Genomic DNA, 15,695 nt, shown 5'->3' with positions numbered 1-15,695 from the left:
CAAAAAAATGTTTGTCATAGAAATTTGTTTTTTTCATGGACCTGGTCAGCATCCACAAAGAGGATCTTGTCAACAGCGAGCGGGAACAGGACATCCAGGAAGAGGATCTTGTAGCCCCAGATGATTCTCTGCTTCTCCGTCTGCTGGTGAAGCCAGCGGGGCCACTTGTACTGCACCAGCTCGTACTGGAAGCCGTACTTCTTGGCCATGTGGGGGATGAACTCCTACGGGACGGCAAAGACAAGCTTTCAAGCATAGCGTGTGATATTAAAAGCGGCTAGCGATGGACAAGGCCTCACCTTGAAGGTTGGCGACAAGTAGTTCTTGAGGAACCAGAACTTGACGGGCGTCTTGGTGTTCTTCAGGACCGACAGCATCATGATCCTGAGGAAGCGCTCGTAGAGGTGACCCGAGGCCACAGAGAAGATGTTGATGACATCCTCTTTATCTTGCTTGGCCTCCTCTGTCTTCTTGCCGCCCGTGAAGCCTCTGTGGAGGAGAGGAGAAGGCTTTCAAGGTCGAGAAGTTTATTTTTTTATTTTTACAAAAACAGCTATTTTAAATCACTATTACTTTTCTTCAAAAGGTTTGAGCTTACCTAGTCAGAGACTTCCAGAAGCCGGTGTCGTTCTCCTCGGCGCTGCTGTCGCTTAGCAGCTCCTCGTTGAACTTGTCTGCTTTCTTCTGGACCTGATGGACACACACGGGTGCATGCGTGGGTAAGAAGTGGAAACTCAGGCAGAAGAAACCACGCCGACCGAGTTAACGTGACACACCAACTCACCTTGACCTTAATGATTCGGCTCTTGAAGTTATTCAGGACCACAATGATGTCGTCAGAGTCTGTCGGAGAGTCCGTCCCGTCGTGACTGCAATGGGGGAAACACTTTTACTCATGAGTATTGGGCCCAAAAAATGACAATGCCAAAAGAATTCCTGCCCAAGTGTGATTGTCACTGTCATCACCTGTAGATCTTATAGATTTCATCAGATCTGCCTTTCCTCAGCTTCAGGTTCCAGGCACCCGGATTGGCCTTGAGCTGGAAGTAACCCTGCGGAACACATTTCACCACGTTGACGGCCAAGTCGAAGCATTTGTGACAACGTCCGACGGGAAGCAGCGTACAAGGTTCGCCATGACGATGGTGTCCACGATGACGGGCTCGGAGGCGGTGCCCAGCGTGAACTGGAGGCCGCGCGGCGGCTGGCCCGAGCTGACGTCGAAACAGTGACCCTCCAGGAGAAGGTGCTCCAGCTCGTACTGCGCCGCTACAACGTTCTCCACCTGCCACATCGCGAGACAATCGTCAAATAAGCAGATTCAAACAAATCTCACGATCACAGCATGAAGGTTACCTCCTCTAGGTAGATGTTGTCTAAGTCGTAACGCGTGCGCACGGACTCCACCATCCAGCTCTCCGGAGTGTTGAGATTCAGTGTGAAAAGCGGCGACTGGGGCATGTCCAGGAACTGCGCCATGGGGCCGGGAGAGAAGCTGCCGTCCGCCTGGAACGCCACCTCGGCTTCCAGCACATAGCGGTAAAAACTGGAGAGGAGGCGGGGAAATAAATTAGCCTCAAATATGAACGGGTACAACTTCCTAAAATGCTAACAGGATTCCTAGGTACCTCTTGAGAGGCATGTCGGAAAGTTTGGACTGGCAGTTCATGAAGACGCGCAGGTTGACGTTGACGAGCTGCTTCAGAACCTGAAGGCAAACCACAGCGTCAAAGAGTCACGGGCAGGAGACGAGTGGAAGATGAAGTCAGTTAAGTCTTCATGGACTTACCATCAGGAAAGGAGCCAGTTTCTGAGTATCCCGCGTCACAGGATCTACCACGGCGATGACGTCAAAGTATACGTCGCCCTCCTTGGGGCGGATCTTCACAGCACTGCCGATAAGCGCAAAGTTATCAATTCGCTCGCGTTTGCTTGCGTTTTCGGGTCACAAGGTCACACCTGTGGCGGTCGTCGGCAAAGCTATACTCGATGCGCGCCTCTCCTTTGGGCTGAGACGAGAGCAGCGCGTCCACCTTCATCACCAGGTCGCTGGCCCTGGCAGAAACAAGGGGCACCATTTTTATAAAGACTATAAATATGGCCGTGAGCTTTCTATTGTTGGTGTACCAACGAGACACGAAGCTAAGAAGCGTTTTAAATTTTTTTTTACCTGTCCTCCTCGATGCCAAACTGCTGCACTTTGCTTTTGATGCGCTGGCCCGAAGTTTTGAGGATGATGCTCTCCAGCAGGAGGAAGTCATCCTGGTTGAAAACCTCCTCCTCCTCCAGTGGCCCGATGATCTGCGGCGGGAAGAAGAGAAAGTGTAAAGTGAGGAACAAAGCCAGCAAAGAAAATAAGAACTCACTCGTCCGTTGCTGATGACGGCTCGCTGGCCCTTCTTTAGCTTGAGGACGTCTCGGCAGTAGGCGGCGTGGGAAAGCAGGAAGTCAAATTTGTGACTCTCGTATGCACTCTTGAACAATGACAAGTCCATCCCCTGATGGACACGAAACAACTCTTAATTTTTGCCACAACATGAACATAGACGGAGAAGCGAGATGAACCTCACCCCAACAGCGAACTCTGTAATGTCGGTTCCTTTGTGCAGCGCCGCTGCCGTGTCCTCTTTGGCCATTTTGGTGATGAAGTTCTTGGCGTTGTTGGCGGACTGCGTCTGCATGGCGGCCCAGATGGCGCGCGTCACGCGGCTCGACTCGGCCGACAGCTCGGCCGACGGGTTGCTGATCATGCCGAGGCGTACGTTGTTGCTCGTTTTCTGTCGGTGACGAGAAACGTCAGCTGAGACTGGTTGCGCTTTTCTGTTTTACATGAATTATTAAACCAGATAAAGAAAGAATAATTGAGCAAAAATGGGATAAACAAAAAAATGCCGTCACCATGTGTCTGATGGCATCATAGAGGAGGCGGCGTCCCGAAGGCATGTCGAAGTCTCCCACCACCCAGAAGGTCACAGGCCGAATGTAGCCATCATCTGCTGAGCGAGGAAAAAAAAAGTTTCACGCTGGGTTGATGTGCTATCGTGCGTTTAGCTCACAAGAAGTCCCGTTTTAAAGTGCTGACCTTTCTTGGTCATGTAATTGATGCTGTTGGCCACGGCGGTGCTCTTCTCCCGCATGTTCAGTGTGGAGAAGCGAGCGTAATCATCCACAAAATGGTTGTCTAAGGGAAAAAAAAGGGGATGGGGGTTGGATAAGAGGCTCCCTTATGACACTTTAGGGCTGTTATGGAAAATGGACAGACTGGTGTCGGAGAGGTCCAGGTAGGTTCTGGTGGTGGACAGCACTCGGGAGTTGATGCGAGGGACGACGTTGGGCTGGTTCATGATGAAGTCCACCACGTCGTGATCGCTGGCCAGCTCGCCCTACGAATGAAAAAAAAAAAGACCCATTCCCTTCGATTCAAATTGTTTCCAAACGAGAAAACTGATTGTTTTGTTCCTTTTGTTGTCAGCCAATCAGCAGCGGGCGCCCTCCTTCGACTGTTAGCTCAGCATTCGATCTCATTAGTTTAGCGCAAGTCAGCACAGTGGAGATTAAAACAAGTCATTAGCAAACAGCGCAAATCAGTGGATTCCAGTGGGTGTGGAAAAGCGAGTATCAAATCCTCATTTGCGCTCCAACTGACCAAGTAGACGGCCCTCTGATAGAAAGAAGTGGTCTCCAGGATCTTCTGCATGGTGACCGTCTCCAGTTCGTCCGGCTCCAGGTGCTCGCGTGGAAACGGTATTCCGTTGTACATGACCACCGGTAGTGGGCCCACCCCGGTTTGCTCATAGTAGGCCCGTCCTTCCTGAAAATGTGCACACGAGACAGTTCCAGCGAACGTCCGAGCGAACCGGATTGGAGCGGGATAAAAACGGGCCGCCTCACCTTTCTGTTGTTGTCGTAGGTGGAGTCGGCTCCCAGGACGCTGCTGACCTCCACGTAGGGGAACCTCTTTTCCAGAACTTTAATCACATTGCTGACCGTCAGCCGCCCTCCAGAAGGGACATGGTTGAACATCTTAAGGAGGAAAAAAAAAGATGAGGTGACGAGGACAACAAAGCGGCGGTGTATCGCACGTCGGCGGCTTGGACTCACCGAGACGACTGCGTCGAAAGCGCTGTGGCTGTCCACCTCGTCGCTGATGTAGTTGTAAGCGCGAAGCAGGGCCACGCCCGCGTCCTCCATTCCGTTGATGTTGTCTTCATCCGACACCACAAACACAAGCCCGATCCTACAAAACATACACATAGGTGAGTTTCTTATTTGGATGCGGAGCGTGCGCTGTTCACTCCATCAGCATTCACCAAGGATGCCAGGTGCTACCTGAGCGGGATGTTGTTGGAATAGAACATCTCTGCGACACTTAGCAGCTCCACGGCGCTCTCCTGAGTTGGATCCAGAATGATCACCTACACACAAAATAAAGTGAAAGTGTTGCTCTTGGTTCTGGCTTGGTTTGGGGGGGTGGCGTCCTACCAGATTGTGGAAGTTCTTGCGGATCTGCCTGATCACTCCGGGGAATGTGGGCCTGAGCAACTCCTGAACATTATAAGGCCACGAGCTGTACTTGTGGTCTATCTCCAAGTTGTTAATCCACTAAAACACACACAACACAACATGATGATCTGAAATGATGAACATGATTGGAGGGGTGGAGGCTTTCTCTCACGCTAATGGCAGGGTTGCGGATGTCGACGGCGTAGTCGGAGTCTGTCGGCTGCACGTTGAGCTTGAGGATGTCGTGGATGTAGGGCGTGTCGATGTGCAGCGAGCGAAGACCGTCCATCACTTGCGCCTCGCTGCGCAGCACCTCAAACACGCTAGGACCAAAACACAACACAGCTCAGAGTATGCCAGAGTTCAACATATTTGTATACAACACTAAAAATGACAAATAATGCCAGAAAATAATAATAATCACAGTAGTAGAAGGACATAACAGCTGGTTGATTTGCTAAATACTCAAGTGCGAGTACCTGAAAATGTCTTGTGAGTCCAGATCGATGTGCAGGCCATTGATGAACAAGGCAGAGTCGCCTGGGTGCAGCCCCAGGGTTCCTTTGAAGAACTGAAAAAAAGACAAATAAACCCCAAATTCATACTAAACTCATGGTTGAATCCATTTTTTGTTTTGTTTGTTATGCCAGTGGTTGTCAAATCCTTTACACCAAGTACCACCAATAAGAAAACACCTCTCAGAGTATCACCATCAGTAGTTAGGCCAAGTGATTTTGTGTACCACTAGAGGGAGCCATTCCCCAGTTTCTAAAACTGTCTTACACTATTAACTGGTCACCACAAACAAGCCCTGTCAGCATTGCTCAAGAGTCCGGTAGTTGAGCAATTCCAAGCCCGAGCTAAACAAGCTAATTATTGCCTGCGTGACATTGCAGGAAGTCGCTGCCTGGCGCCCGTTCAATCTCATTAGGGAGAGACAACGATGTCAGTTTAATCAAACTTGGGAGCGCCGCAATTACAACAGGACGCCGAGGAAATGAATATTGTGCATCTCGCTCAAACAGACAGAGAAAATGTCACGCAGGTGCATTCGTCCACACTTTAAGTAATATTAAAAGAAAAAAAAAAGGGGAAGTGGTCCTCATTTTGAGATATTTCCCCCTGGACCCTAAAGACAAGGAGGTGGTTTGAGGGCTCTGTGCAATATTGGTTTGTGGTACTTATCATTTTTTCCCCCCCACTTTCACAATTTTTTAAAGACAAGAGTTGATTATAAAACGACAGCAGCACAATGAATAGCGATTCAATTCACGTTATTGGAAATCTAGCTGAGAAGCTCAAGCGGTACCTTCTGGTTTTCGCCAATCTCTTTGCGGATCTCGGCGCTGACCACTGTTTTGGTGATGGACCTACAAGGGGTGGGATGGACATATTTTATTGAGTGGAACTTCATCACGCAGGTGCTTCTATGTGCAGTTTTACCTGGCCTTGTTGGGGAAGTTCTGACTGAGGTCCTTCATAACATTAAGGGCTTCGGCTGCTGGGGCAGCCAGGATGCGGGCAGCTGTCTGGAAACTCAAGTCTGTAAAATAGGAGGTGCAAATTCTTTTATTATTGAATCAGCATTTTGCTGCATTTCACCATAATTGTCCTTGTAAAATGTCTAAATGCCTTGCTGTATCATGGACCTCGAGGTCAGCTTGAACCAGCCCAGGCAGGGTTGACCTGACTGACGCCCAACCCGAAATTTTGAAGAGGAAGCTCAGCCCCCCCACACACACACACCCCATGCGGCCTTGAGGAGACAGTGCCCAAGTACGCTGGAATGCATACGAATTAGCGGGAGTGGAAAGAAACTGTGCAAAAGTAGATTATTTCAAGGGTGCTGTAAAATACGAATCAATGCGGCTTTAATGCTGCAGCATCTCCCCGGAGATGTGACCTCTTGACAATCGACCCCGCTTATTGATTGGTGAGTCTGTCGACGGGTTGCGACTTGGCCTGCATGATGACACGAGCTCAGAGGCAAAAACGGCACGAAGCAATATTAACTCCACTTTACATTCATTTTATTGATAAAATATTTTAGATTGAATCATTTTTTCCATTCTATTAGCGCATTATCAATTTAACGGATGATATCGAGATGTACTTGATGTGATACGGATCGGGAAATCGTATTACAACTGAGGTGAATGAACGAGGCAGTATTTTATGATGAGGCAGCGAAGTCGCCATTTGTCAACTTTGTCGACAAACTAATGGACGCAGAGCTGCGGGGGGGTATTTACAACGTCGTAAAATGGATTCCTTCAAAATTGCAAGTTGGCAGATATAATGCCAGCAGGTGTTAAACTGTAAGCCGAGGATGTGTTTCATCCCTGCCGACTGTTCGGCGTCTCTTACTTCGTGTTAGATTGCCCTTTTCAAATTAATTTCTTTGTCTATAATTGTATACGGCTACATTTCAAAAAGATTCAAAATCATTTTGGAATACACCGAAACTCACCTTGCATTTCCCAGACTTTGAGTGGTGCCATTTCATTGGTGCTTTCCACTAAATGTTTCCTCAGCTCCTTCAGCTGTTCTTTCAATTCTGGGTATAGTGTCCTGGAGATACACAATGCCCCTCTGATAACATGTTCTTATTCTGTGGTGAGGAAATAAAGTGTGCTCGGCTCACTTGAGTCGGCCGAAAAGGAATCCCTGGACCTCATCCACCGGATCGTTCTCTCTGATCATCGTGGCGTTCCCCTCCGCCCCTAGAACCGCAATCAATTAATTAACTCACATAGAGTGTGGTTTTGTGTGCGTGCATGTGTACCTTGGACTTGTGTGTCATCCTTTGCCTTGTACTCTTGGTTTTTGATGGCCAACTCCACTCCATATCCGGAGAGAGAGACCTTCTTTGCGCTTGGATTCTACCAGGAAAAATGATCCGTGACGGAAGATTCATGATCATTTCAAAAGGACAAACTGAACGTAACACTTACAGCAACGTAATGACGGAGCACGTAAGTGGCCAGGCCTTCGCCGACTTTGTCCACGACGGCCAGGTGAAGTTCCCGGAATTGCGCTTTCCCCAACTCGGCGTAGAGGATGACGACGGGAGCGTCCGACTTTGATCCGGGATATTTATGGTCGCCTTTAAAAAGATAAGGCTTGGGCCTGGGAGGGTGACAGAGAGGTCAATTATTATCAGGAGTCTTGGTGATTTGTTTCGGTTTGTCGCTACCTTTCTGGCGCCGTTTTCAGGAGTGCTTCCAAGTTGTCGGGATTGCACGTCTTCTCTCCGTGGACGCTGAAAAAGGCTGAACAGCCAGCAGGAGGAGGCTCATTGGACGCAATCTAGAGGCACAGCAGGATCATGAAACGCCGGATAAAAAACAATCACAACAAAAAATTAAATTGACAATACCTGCTGGAAGGAGTGCACTGTTGCCGAGTAGGCCCTGAGGGACAGGGCGAACTTGAGCATGTTGACTTGGACAGAGCTGAGCAAGGCGCTTGCTGTCTGCACTATCACCTCGTAATAGGCTTGGTCTGTGTTGGCTGGAGAGCGAGAAGCAAACGAGGCATTGGAATAAGAATCGATCAAATGAATCCATTAAAGGGTGCAGCCATTTTGACAGAAATTGCAAACATCACCGCTCACCATCATGGTCCTCTATGTTCTGACTGGCTTCAACAAAGTCCCAAAATTTATCCTGGCTCTCCTCTGCCAGGAACTCACTGAAGACGATGAAGCAAAATAAATTTGCCATTACGCTTTGGTAAATGTTTAAATGGACATTTTAAGCAGTGTTTGTTAATTCCCACCTGGCCTCCAGGAGCAGAGGCGTGTCAGCCCACTTAGCGGTGAGGGTGGTGGTGACGGCCTTGGAGTCTGCTCCGCCACCAGAAGCTGCGGCGAGCGGCGACAATAGTAAGATCCAGAGAAGCCACATCGTCCAGCCTGCACCTGGCAGCAGACATTAGAAGAAACATTAGGGCATAATATAGGAGACAGCAACATCATAATTAACTGTAGAATGCCATTTACAACCACAATATAATCTTTTTTGATTCCACCTTCCTGGTGTTTCCAAAGTTTGCTCCAGCCTCCTTCCACATTGCAAAAACAGGCAATTTAGGTCCCTTAAAGACTCATTGACACCATTTAGTGTGCCTACATTTCCTGTAACGGGAAAATGAATGAGTGCACCAGCAGTTTCGCTTGTAAACAGAAAGACGCTACCGGCTTCTGACCAATAGGAACTCTCAGCGTGGCCGCTTCGTCCAATGACCGCAAAGTTTGTACGTTTTGTCACTGCTTAGCTAGGCCAGAGCTGTCACATTATTAGTGCGAATACGTTGACAGACGCCACAATCAAACATTCAATGAATACAAACTACAGACGACTATGTTGTGGTTATAGAAAAATCAATGGCGGCGAGTTGATAGCAGCTAGCTGCAGAAGCTAGCGCTATCAGCTAACAGTAAACCATCATTTGGAAAGGTCTCGTCAGCACGCAGCGCGATTAAGACCATTTTCTTTAAAACCAGCAGGCAGGCAACGTTTTGAAGGCAAAAGAAAGGTGTTGTTTTCCTCACCGAAGCCGGCTTCGGAGCTTCCTGGAGTCATGATTTGCCGGAGAGTAGGTGGGGTCTTTATCAGAGGACAGTTTAGGTAGCCAATACATTAGCCTGATCAAAAATGAGGTGGGTGGACCCTGCCGTAAAAAAAAGACAAAAATAAATATAAATATCAGTCTCTCAAAATTACACAAGCATACATAATTTAATTCAGGTATTTTTTTAAGGCTTGAGATACGTCCCCCAGCTCACTTAAATATATCTATCTTTGTATTATTTTCATAATAATAATCATCATAATAATAATAATAATCCATCACGGCTCTTTGCGTTTTTCTTTTCCATTTCCTTGCTCTGCGGCTTAAATGAAATTGAACAAGAGATCCTCTGGAGGAAGCGGTTCCAGCCTGTGATTCAACATTTTGTGAAAAGCGGCCGACATTAATTATCCTGACGGCGTTGACCTTCACTTTTAAAGTGCATGTGCAGCCACCTTCTTTACACACCAAACAATCAGATGGATCCGCATTCACGGGCTGGCTGCTGTGTCCCCACAAGTCAGTTAGCACAAGTGTAATTAAGCATGATGTCGAAAACGCACACACACACACACACACACGGCAGGGCACTGTCATTGTCAACAAGGTGACATCCTCACATGAATAACAGAGATGGCTGTCATCATTCAAATAGTGCACTTTGGGGGTCGGTGGGTCGTCTACTGCTCCCGCCACCCTTACGGGCACGTCAGCCATTTTAGAGGTTGAAAGCCTCAACGGGGGACCCGCCAACGACCTCAATTAAAGTCCCATTAATATGAAGGCGTCACGTCGTTTCGCGCCAGTTCTCACTAATTAAAAAAATGTACCGGACTGTTTAATGGGGGTCATCTTGGGGTCCCCCTGTCGTGAAACTGCAAACACCAGACAAATCGTAAAAAAAGGGGAAATATGCTAGTGGTTAGGGACTTGAGATTGGCGGAAATATTAATATATTGAGTGTTCATGTCTAGATCTAGCTAATTTAGGAGTAAGTCATTCAATATTATTGGCAGAGGGCCCTAAAATCAAATGGAGGCATGCATCGGCCGCGGGATGTAAGTTTGTCTTTTATCCGTCCTTCATCAGCAGAACAGATGACATCGTCATATTTAAGCGCTTGAGACTAATCGCATTTTCTTTCTTTTTTTTTACAGGGTAACATAAATCTCAGCGCTCTCGGGCCCGTTCACGTGCTCTATAAATAAGCAGCGCATCGAGTTAGCGAGGCTCCGTGAGACCCCTGAGCGCCGTTAGCATGTGTCGCGCTGCATCAATTCCCCGACATCATTGACAGCCATTACTCCGTAATTAGTCTGCCGAGACAAAGACGACCTGACGGCGATGAACCACTTCTGTCACTCGCGACACAGCCGCCGCCGTGCTCCCGGCTAAGAATGGCTGCCGTCAAAGACGGAATCGTTAATTTGGAAAATGCCGACGTCAACAAAGCAAATGCAGGAAAAAAACATTCCATTTTAGTTCGTCCTGAAATCACAAATCAGCTTGCTCCGTTGAAGTTAGAAAGGGGGTCTCAAACTTTTTACACGGACTGACTGGCTCTGGAAATGTCAGCCAAGCCATAAACTTTGGACTACTGACACCTACAGCATGAGAACCCAATGTTTGTAGGTGACAACAAACGTGATAATCATCATCCTGTAACATTGATGATCTCAGACATTCTATATTTTCCCACTCACACACACACACAGATGTTTTAAAATGCTGAAAGAAATCCATTCGGCAAAAAGAGGACGCCTTTAATGCCGCCGCCCGCCCTTGCCATCTCCATCCAAGCGCTTGGATACACCCAGCGGGATGATGATTATTATTATTACCCTTCTCCTTGCCGTAGCTCGGGGTCACCTTCTTTGTGCTCCACCAGTGAGGGGATTGCTGGTTTGAACTTGCCAGGGGGCACCCAGGGGCCCTGTGAGCCCCTCCAGTGATGGATGGAGCTGACTGTCTGCTATGTTTGCGTTTACGGAGTCTCTTCTTAATTTGCAGAAGGTTTCCACTTTTACCCTGGAAGATATTTCATCGAGAAAATATTTGACGCATTTCTTGAAAGTACGGAGCTTTCCCAAAATAAATACATAAATAAATAAATTTCCAAGTAACATAAAAAGAGAGATGTGCTCTAACCTTAACCTTGCTTATGGCAAGATAATGCCAAGGTGTGTGTCTGTGTGTGTGCATAAAAGGCTAAGAGGATAGTCTAACCTTGGCAAAGAATACTTTGGACAGGAGCCAGCTTGGGGTTCACCTTAATCCCCCTCAGCCTCGTATATCCTTCAGCAGATCCTGTAGAGGCGGCGGAACATTTCATTTTTATGAGCCGATCATACTTCTGATAAATTTCCACCATTACACCCCCAAAAAAAGAGGACTCACAAAGGGACTAGATAAAAAAGTGACAGTAATACCATATCACCTGTCGGGGGCACTGTTGAGCTTCTTTTGCAGCGTGCTGACATTGCACTCATCACTTAACACATTTTTTACTATTTGAACCAAACAGCCAATTAAAATCTGTATTTCACACGATTAAAGTGTTATCTGTGCCTGAACCTCAACCACATCGGCGCCGGCGACGTCACCTTCATTTTCACACTGTCGTCTGTGATGCCTGAGTGATCTTTTTAATATCGTTCCAAAATAACCTTCAAATGCAAACTTGCATTTGACAAACGAACAAAGTAATTCGGAATTAAATATTTATCGAGGCAAGACGTAACTGACGGATAAAAGTGCCACAGGTTGCAGACCCCTGCACTCCAACGTGCTGCCTCATCCATCCTCAAGTCGTAGCTTTAAATATGACGCCGGCATCAGCTTTGATAATATCGACCACCATGCATTATTAACACGTTTGAATCAGCTCTGACAAATGTCTTTCACTGCACAGAAGGGTGGGGGGGGTAAAAAAGATGTAGGCAGAGCGAGGCTTTCTTTCCAAACAGGCAATTTTCCTTTTGCCTTCACCCTTTCCCTGACCTCTTCCTCTAACCTCCACCCCGTCCAACGGCACAGACAAAGAGCCCATATTTCATACATTCCATCATCGCTGCTGACGTGATGGCCATCGGGAGCGCCGTCAGCCGTGACCGTGCGCCCGGCCAAGTCGTCAAGATGGGCCTACGGGGAGGCGGGGTGGGAGATGGAAGTATAGCAGCCAGGCAGGCTGTGATCATTCCTAACAGCCATTGCCGCTAACCGCTCACGGGGCTTTATGGGCTCGCTTGCCGTCGGTGATTCACACGCGGCGTACAGCCATGGAGACGGCGGCGGTCGAGGGACAGATTCATGGCCTCACACACTCTCACACACACACAATCCAATATACACGTGCGAATCCACAGTAGAAGATTTAATTCTCTACAGCGGAGGTGGAAAAAGTACTCACGTTGTACTTGAGTCTTTCAATATTTTAAAATCTGAAAAAAAATCATTATATATTTATTGTCGGCATTAAGGGACAAAAAATATCCATTAAAATAAATGATCATGATTTTATGTGTGATATCTGCATCAGGACAAAAACAAGTACACGCGAAAAACCGAACTTTGTAACTCAAATCATCTTTCCCCATTGAAATGAATGGCAACACCATTAATCTGTCGCAGCCAAATAGTCACAGAGGGATAATTGTGCACGAATAACATCCCGCCGCAAGTCCGACTGCACATTTCGGTTGCCAAGGTAACCTCACGGTGACTTTAAGTCCCCATTAGAAAGAGTCGGGAAGGAATAAATAAAATCACATCGAACAAAATCTCCCTTAACCTTTCCCAAGACAGCCTCCTCATTCCTCTCCCCTTCCATCTGCTATTGAAATCTACCTGACACTCTTCACCTTTCACCAAATATTCCCTCCATCTCCAGCCCCTTTTTTTCTCCTCTCCTCCGTAATCCCTCGCCTTTCTCCCGGCGACTTTTCCCCCTCCCGTCTTCTCCTTCATCTCCATCTTTCGCCAGAGGATGGACCTTTGCCGTCCATCAACTGTGACATTTTATCCTCCGCCATTTCCTTCTCTTGCCCCCCCAAAATGTGCATATTTGCCAACTCACCATCCAAAATGCCAAACGGCTCTGACTCTCACATCTGGGCGTGAGAAATACATCACCCCCCTCACTCATTTTGCATCTTCCAAGAGCCGAGTTGTTTTGTTTTATTTATTCATCCGTGATTGGCTTGTCAATTTCAACCCGAGGAAAGTGCACTTCGGTGTCGCCGCCGACCGCTCGCCTCGCCCGACGCGTGGCTGCAAATTACAACGATAAAAGCCCCCCCAACGCCCGCTACTGTTCCCGAGTCACTCCCATGCACTTAATGCAGAGCGGGAACGTCGGAGAAAAAAAGAAGAAAACAGAGAGAGTGCTTTGTTGGGAGTAACAAACTGTTGGGTTGTCGCCGTCCCACCGGGAGGCCCCGACATGGCGGACTGGATGTAACGACAACTGTCACAGTGCAGGTGAGCGCTACGCGGGGATAACAGGAAGGCTCCATCGGTGAACTTTTATGGCGCAGACGATGTTTTGTCAGATGGCGGTGCCGCGACAGCGCTTTGAGGAGAGACAAAGACGGAAGACAGGAGATATGGGAGGAAGATGAGGACAAGGGGAGGAGGATGGGGAGGGATGGGAACTTTGTGTCAATCAACCCAAATGTCTTTTTTTGTCTCGACAAGTGCTAGAGGGCGGCGTCGCTGCTGCTGCTGCTGTCGTTTGTCGTTCTGTTGACCGTTTTGTCACCGACTCACTTGCAGGTGATGTTTGCTTTTGTTAGTGTTGTCACTAAGGGAAGTAACAAAGTACAAATAACAAAGAAAAGGACTAATGAAGACAAATATAATTACAATTAGCACGTGTTTTGCCTTTTGAGGAGATTCGCCATCCAAGAGCCCCCCCAGCACGGAGACTTTATTAAAGACGACAGGTGCTGCACGCGGGACTGTTATAAATGTTCTTGCAGACCACCGTCGACGACTTGTCCACTTTCTCTTCTCACCTTTTGATTGCTTTGGTGTGGAAACAACCTCTCGGTCCCTCTCGCTGTCAATGTCTCGATTTTTCTCTCTCCATCATAATTTCCTTCTCAATTCACACCCAGCCAGCTCCATCTAGTCATCATGGACATACACCCACCCCCCCTTCTATCACCTCGTCCTCATTCTCATTCTCATCATCTATCCCATCTGCTCCCTTTAAGCCCATCCCACGTGACTTCTTTGCTTTTTCATCCCCTTACGCTTCCTCTCGCTCTGTCTTCTCTTGTCGCGTCGCCTCGCGTGGCGTTCTGGCTCTCGCGCTAAAGGTCAGCTTGGCTCCGTGAATAAGCTGTACAGGAGATTTATCATTTTGCCGCGCCCAAGCAACGGAAAGGCGGTTCACCGTTCGACAAAGTTGGATTTGTTACAGTAAAATAAATAATGAATAAATGAAATAATTAGTAAATAAAATGATGAATATATAATAATAAATTAAATAATTGAAATAATAAATAAATGAAATAATTAATAAAATAGAATTGGAAAATAAAATAATGAATAAATGAAATAATAAATCACACGCAGTTGTATAAAATGAAGTGAGTGGAGACCCTCAGACAAGATGACATGTATCCACCTGCCGCCAGGCTCATTACAGCCTGTCCTCCCGGCCATTCCACCACTTTACCGCCCTCTCCTGACCTCGCCTTGGCCCCCTCACCGCTCCCCGCGGCACACATTTCGCCTCCTGCAAGTGTTGGGTCACGCCGGGGTCAACCTCCAGTCAACAGTGTGGATTAAAATTTCACAAGAGCCCCCTGATGCATATTTCATTGGTCTCTCTGCCTTTTATCCATCATGCAATCTATCTCCTTCTGGCTGCTGACAGTCAGTCCTCACCTCCTTCTTCCTCTCGCTCTCCGTCTACTCCATTTGCATTTGTCTTGCACTAAATAATGTTCCACCAACCCATTGGTGGGTGAATTGATGGATAGCTGAATGGCGTAAGTGATGGATGGACGGATGGACAATTGGACTTTGAAGAATTTATCGCCGATTGGGCCAAATGAAGCCCATTGAGATCTCCAGTGAAAGACAGAAATTATTCTCGGCCTGTTTCCAAATCAGACGTTATTTTAGACTCTTATCTCCTGGATGTTGGTTCCGACAGACGCTTGAGCCCCACCGCTGCCCTGTTATCTCCCTACACCTCCTCATTCTTCCGTGCTTCGTGTTCCTGCTTAGGAGCCAGGGAGGTCATCTCCAAGGAAACCAGACGTGTTTTGGCGTAGCAGCCGCAGACTGGAATGACGCAGTACACGACCCCATCGTCAACGCCGACGTGCGTCTGCGCTGGAACGTTCCCCCGCCTGACATCTCACTTTCACCTGTGCTCGTCTTCCATATGTTTCTTTTTTTCTTCTGTGAAAACAGGTCGCTGTCAACGGCAACCCCCGGCAGACTGGCGTTCTGTTTCATTTCGTTGCACTTTGAGGTAAAATGACAAAGTTATTTGGATTCCAAATCTGAAAAATGCAATGTATGATAGCCTCGCTGTATGCTAGCAGTGTTGTTTACATGTGTTTACTGGTGCGAGAAAAAAGATTTTCGAGGCAAAAAGG

The 15,695-nt window shown here is 47.6% G+C and overlaps 1 protein-coding gene across 3 annotated transcripts in view; it reads right to left on the bottom strand.

Moving 5' to 3' along the window:
* Window positions 1-15,695, bottom strand: part of uggt1 (UDP-glucose glycoprotein glucosyltransferase 1) — an 80,111-nt gene that overhangs the window by 1,651 nt on the left and 62,765 nt on the right. The window contains exons 7-42 of one of the 3 annotated variants that reach the window (XM_088399891.1): window positions 11,305-11,385; window positions 10,920-11,106; window positions 9,059-9,177; window positions 8,284-8,425; window positions 8,120-8,196; window positions 7,883-8,016; window positions 7,700-7,812; window positions 7,458-7,632; window positions 7,289-7,385; window positions 7,148-7,226; window positions 6,974-7,074; window positions 5,947-6,046; window positions 5,813-5,873; window positions 4,983-5,074; window positions 4,676-4,826; window positions 4,483-4,602; window positions 4,330-4,415; window positions 4,102-4,237; window positions 3,892-4,023; window positions 3,647-3,811; window positions 3,263-3,383; window positions 3,083-3,181; window positions 2,899-2,996; window positions 2,571-2,777; window positions 2,367-2,498; window positions 2,171-2,301; window positions 1,960-2,055; window positions 1,790-1,892; window positions 1,629-1,708; window positions 1,357-1,546; window positions 1,127-1,285; window positions 967-1,052; window positions 785-869; window positions 599-690; window positions 300-489; window positions 42-224 (exon numbers count right to left, since the gene is read on the bottom strand). In XM_088399891.1, coding sequence (XP_088256017.1) covers window positions 42-224; window positions 300-489; window positions 599-690; window positions 785-869; window positions 967-1,052; window positions 1,127-1,285; window positions 1,357-1,546; window positions 1,629-1,708; window positions 1,790-1,892; window positions 1,960-2,055; window positions 2,171-2,301; window positions 2,367-2,498; window positions 2,571-2,777; window positions 2,899-2,996; window positions 3,083-3,181; window positions 3,263-3,383; window positions 3,647-3,811; window positions 3,892-4,023; window positions 4,102-4,237; window positions 4,330-4,415; window positions 4,483-4,602; window positions 4,676-4,826; window positions 4,983-5,074; window positions 5,813-5,873; window positions 5,947-6,046; window positions 6,974-7,074; window positions 7,148-7,226; window positions 7,289-7,385; window positions 7,458-7,632; window positions 7,700-7,812; window positions 7,883-8,016; window positions 8,120-8,196; window positions 8,284-8,425; window positions 9,059-9,089 — 4,044 coding nt within the window. In that variant the 5' untranslated portion in view covers window positions 9,090-9,177; window positions 10,920-11,106; window positions 11,305-11,385. Of the gene's footprint in view, window positions 1-41; window positions 225-299; window positions 490-598; window positions 691-784; window positions 870-966; window positions 1,053-1,126; window positions 1,286-1,356; window positions 1,547-1,628; window positions 1,709-1,789; window positions 1,893-1,959; window positions 2,056-2,170; window positions 2,302-2,366; window positions 2,499-2,570; window positions 2,778-2,898; window positions 2,997-3,082; window positions 3,182-3,262; window positions 3,384-3,646; window positions 3,812-3,891; window positions 4,024-4,101; window positions 4,238-4,329; window positions 4,416-4,482; window positions 4,603-4,675; window positions 4,827-4,982; window positions 5,075-5,812; window positions 5,874-5,946; window positions 6,047-6,973; window positions 7,075-7,147; window positions 7,227-7,288; window positions 7,386-7,457; window positions 7,633-7,699; window positions 7,813-7,882; window positions 8,017-8,119; window positions 8,197-8,283; window positions 8,426-8,535; window positions 8,642-9,058; window positions 9,178-10,919; window positions 11,107-11,304; window positions 11,386-15,695 lie in introns of those variants that run through there. The other 2 variants (XM_088399892.1, XM_088399894.1) reach the window with 2 other exon arrangements.

The sequence above is a fragment of the Syngnathus floridae genome, chromosome 16 (genome assembly GCF_059516105.1).
Source record: "Syngnathus floridae isolate MCC-2025c chromosome 16, RoL_Sflo_1.0, whole genome shotgun sequence".
In the NCBI taxonomy this organism is placed as follows: domain Eukaryota; kingdom Metazoa; phylum Chordata; class Actinopteri; order Syngnathiformes; family Syngnathidae; genus Syngnathus; species Syngnathus floridae.
This window is presented reverse-complemented; position numbering and strand designations above follow the sequence as displayed.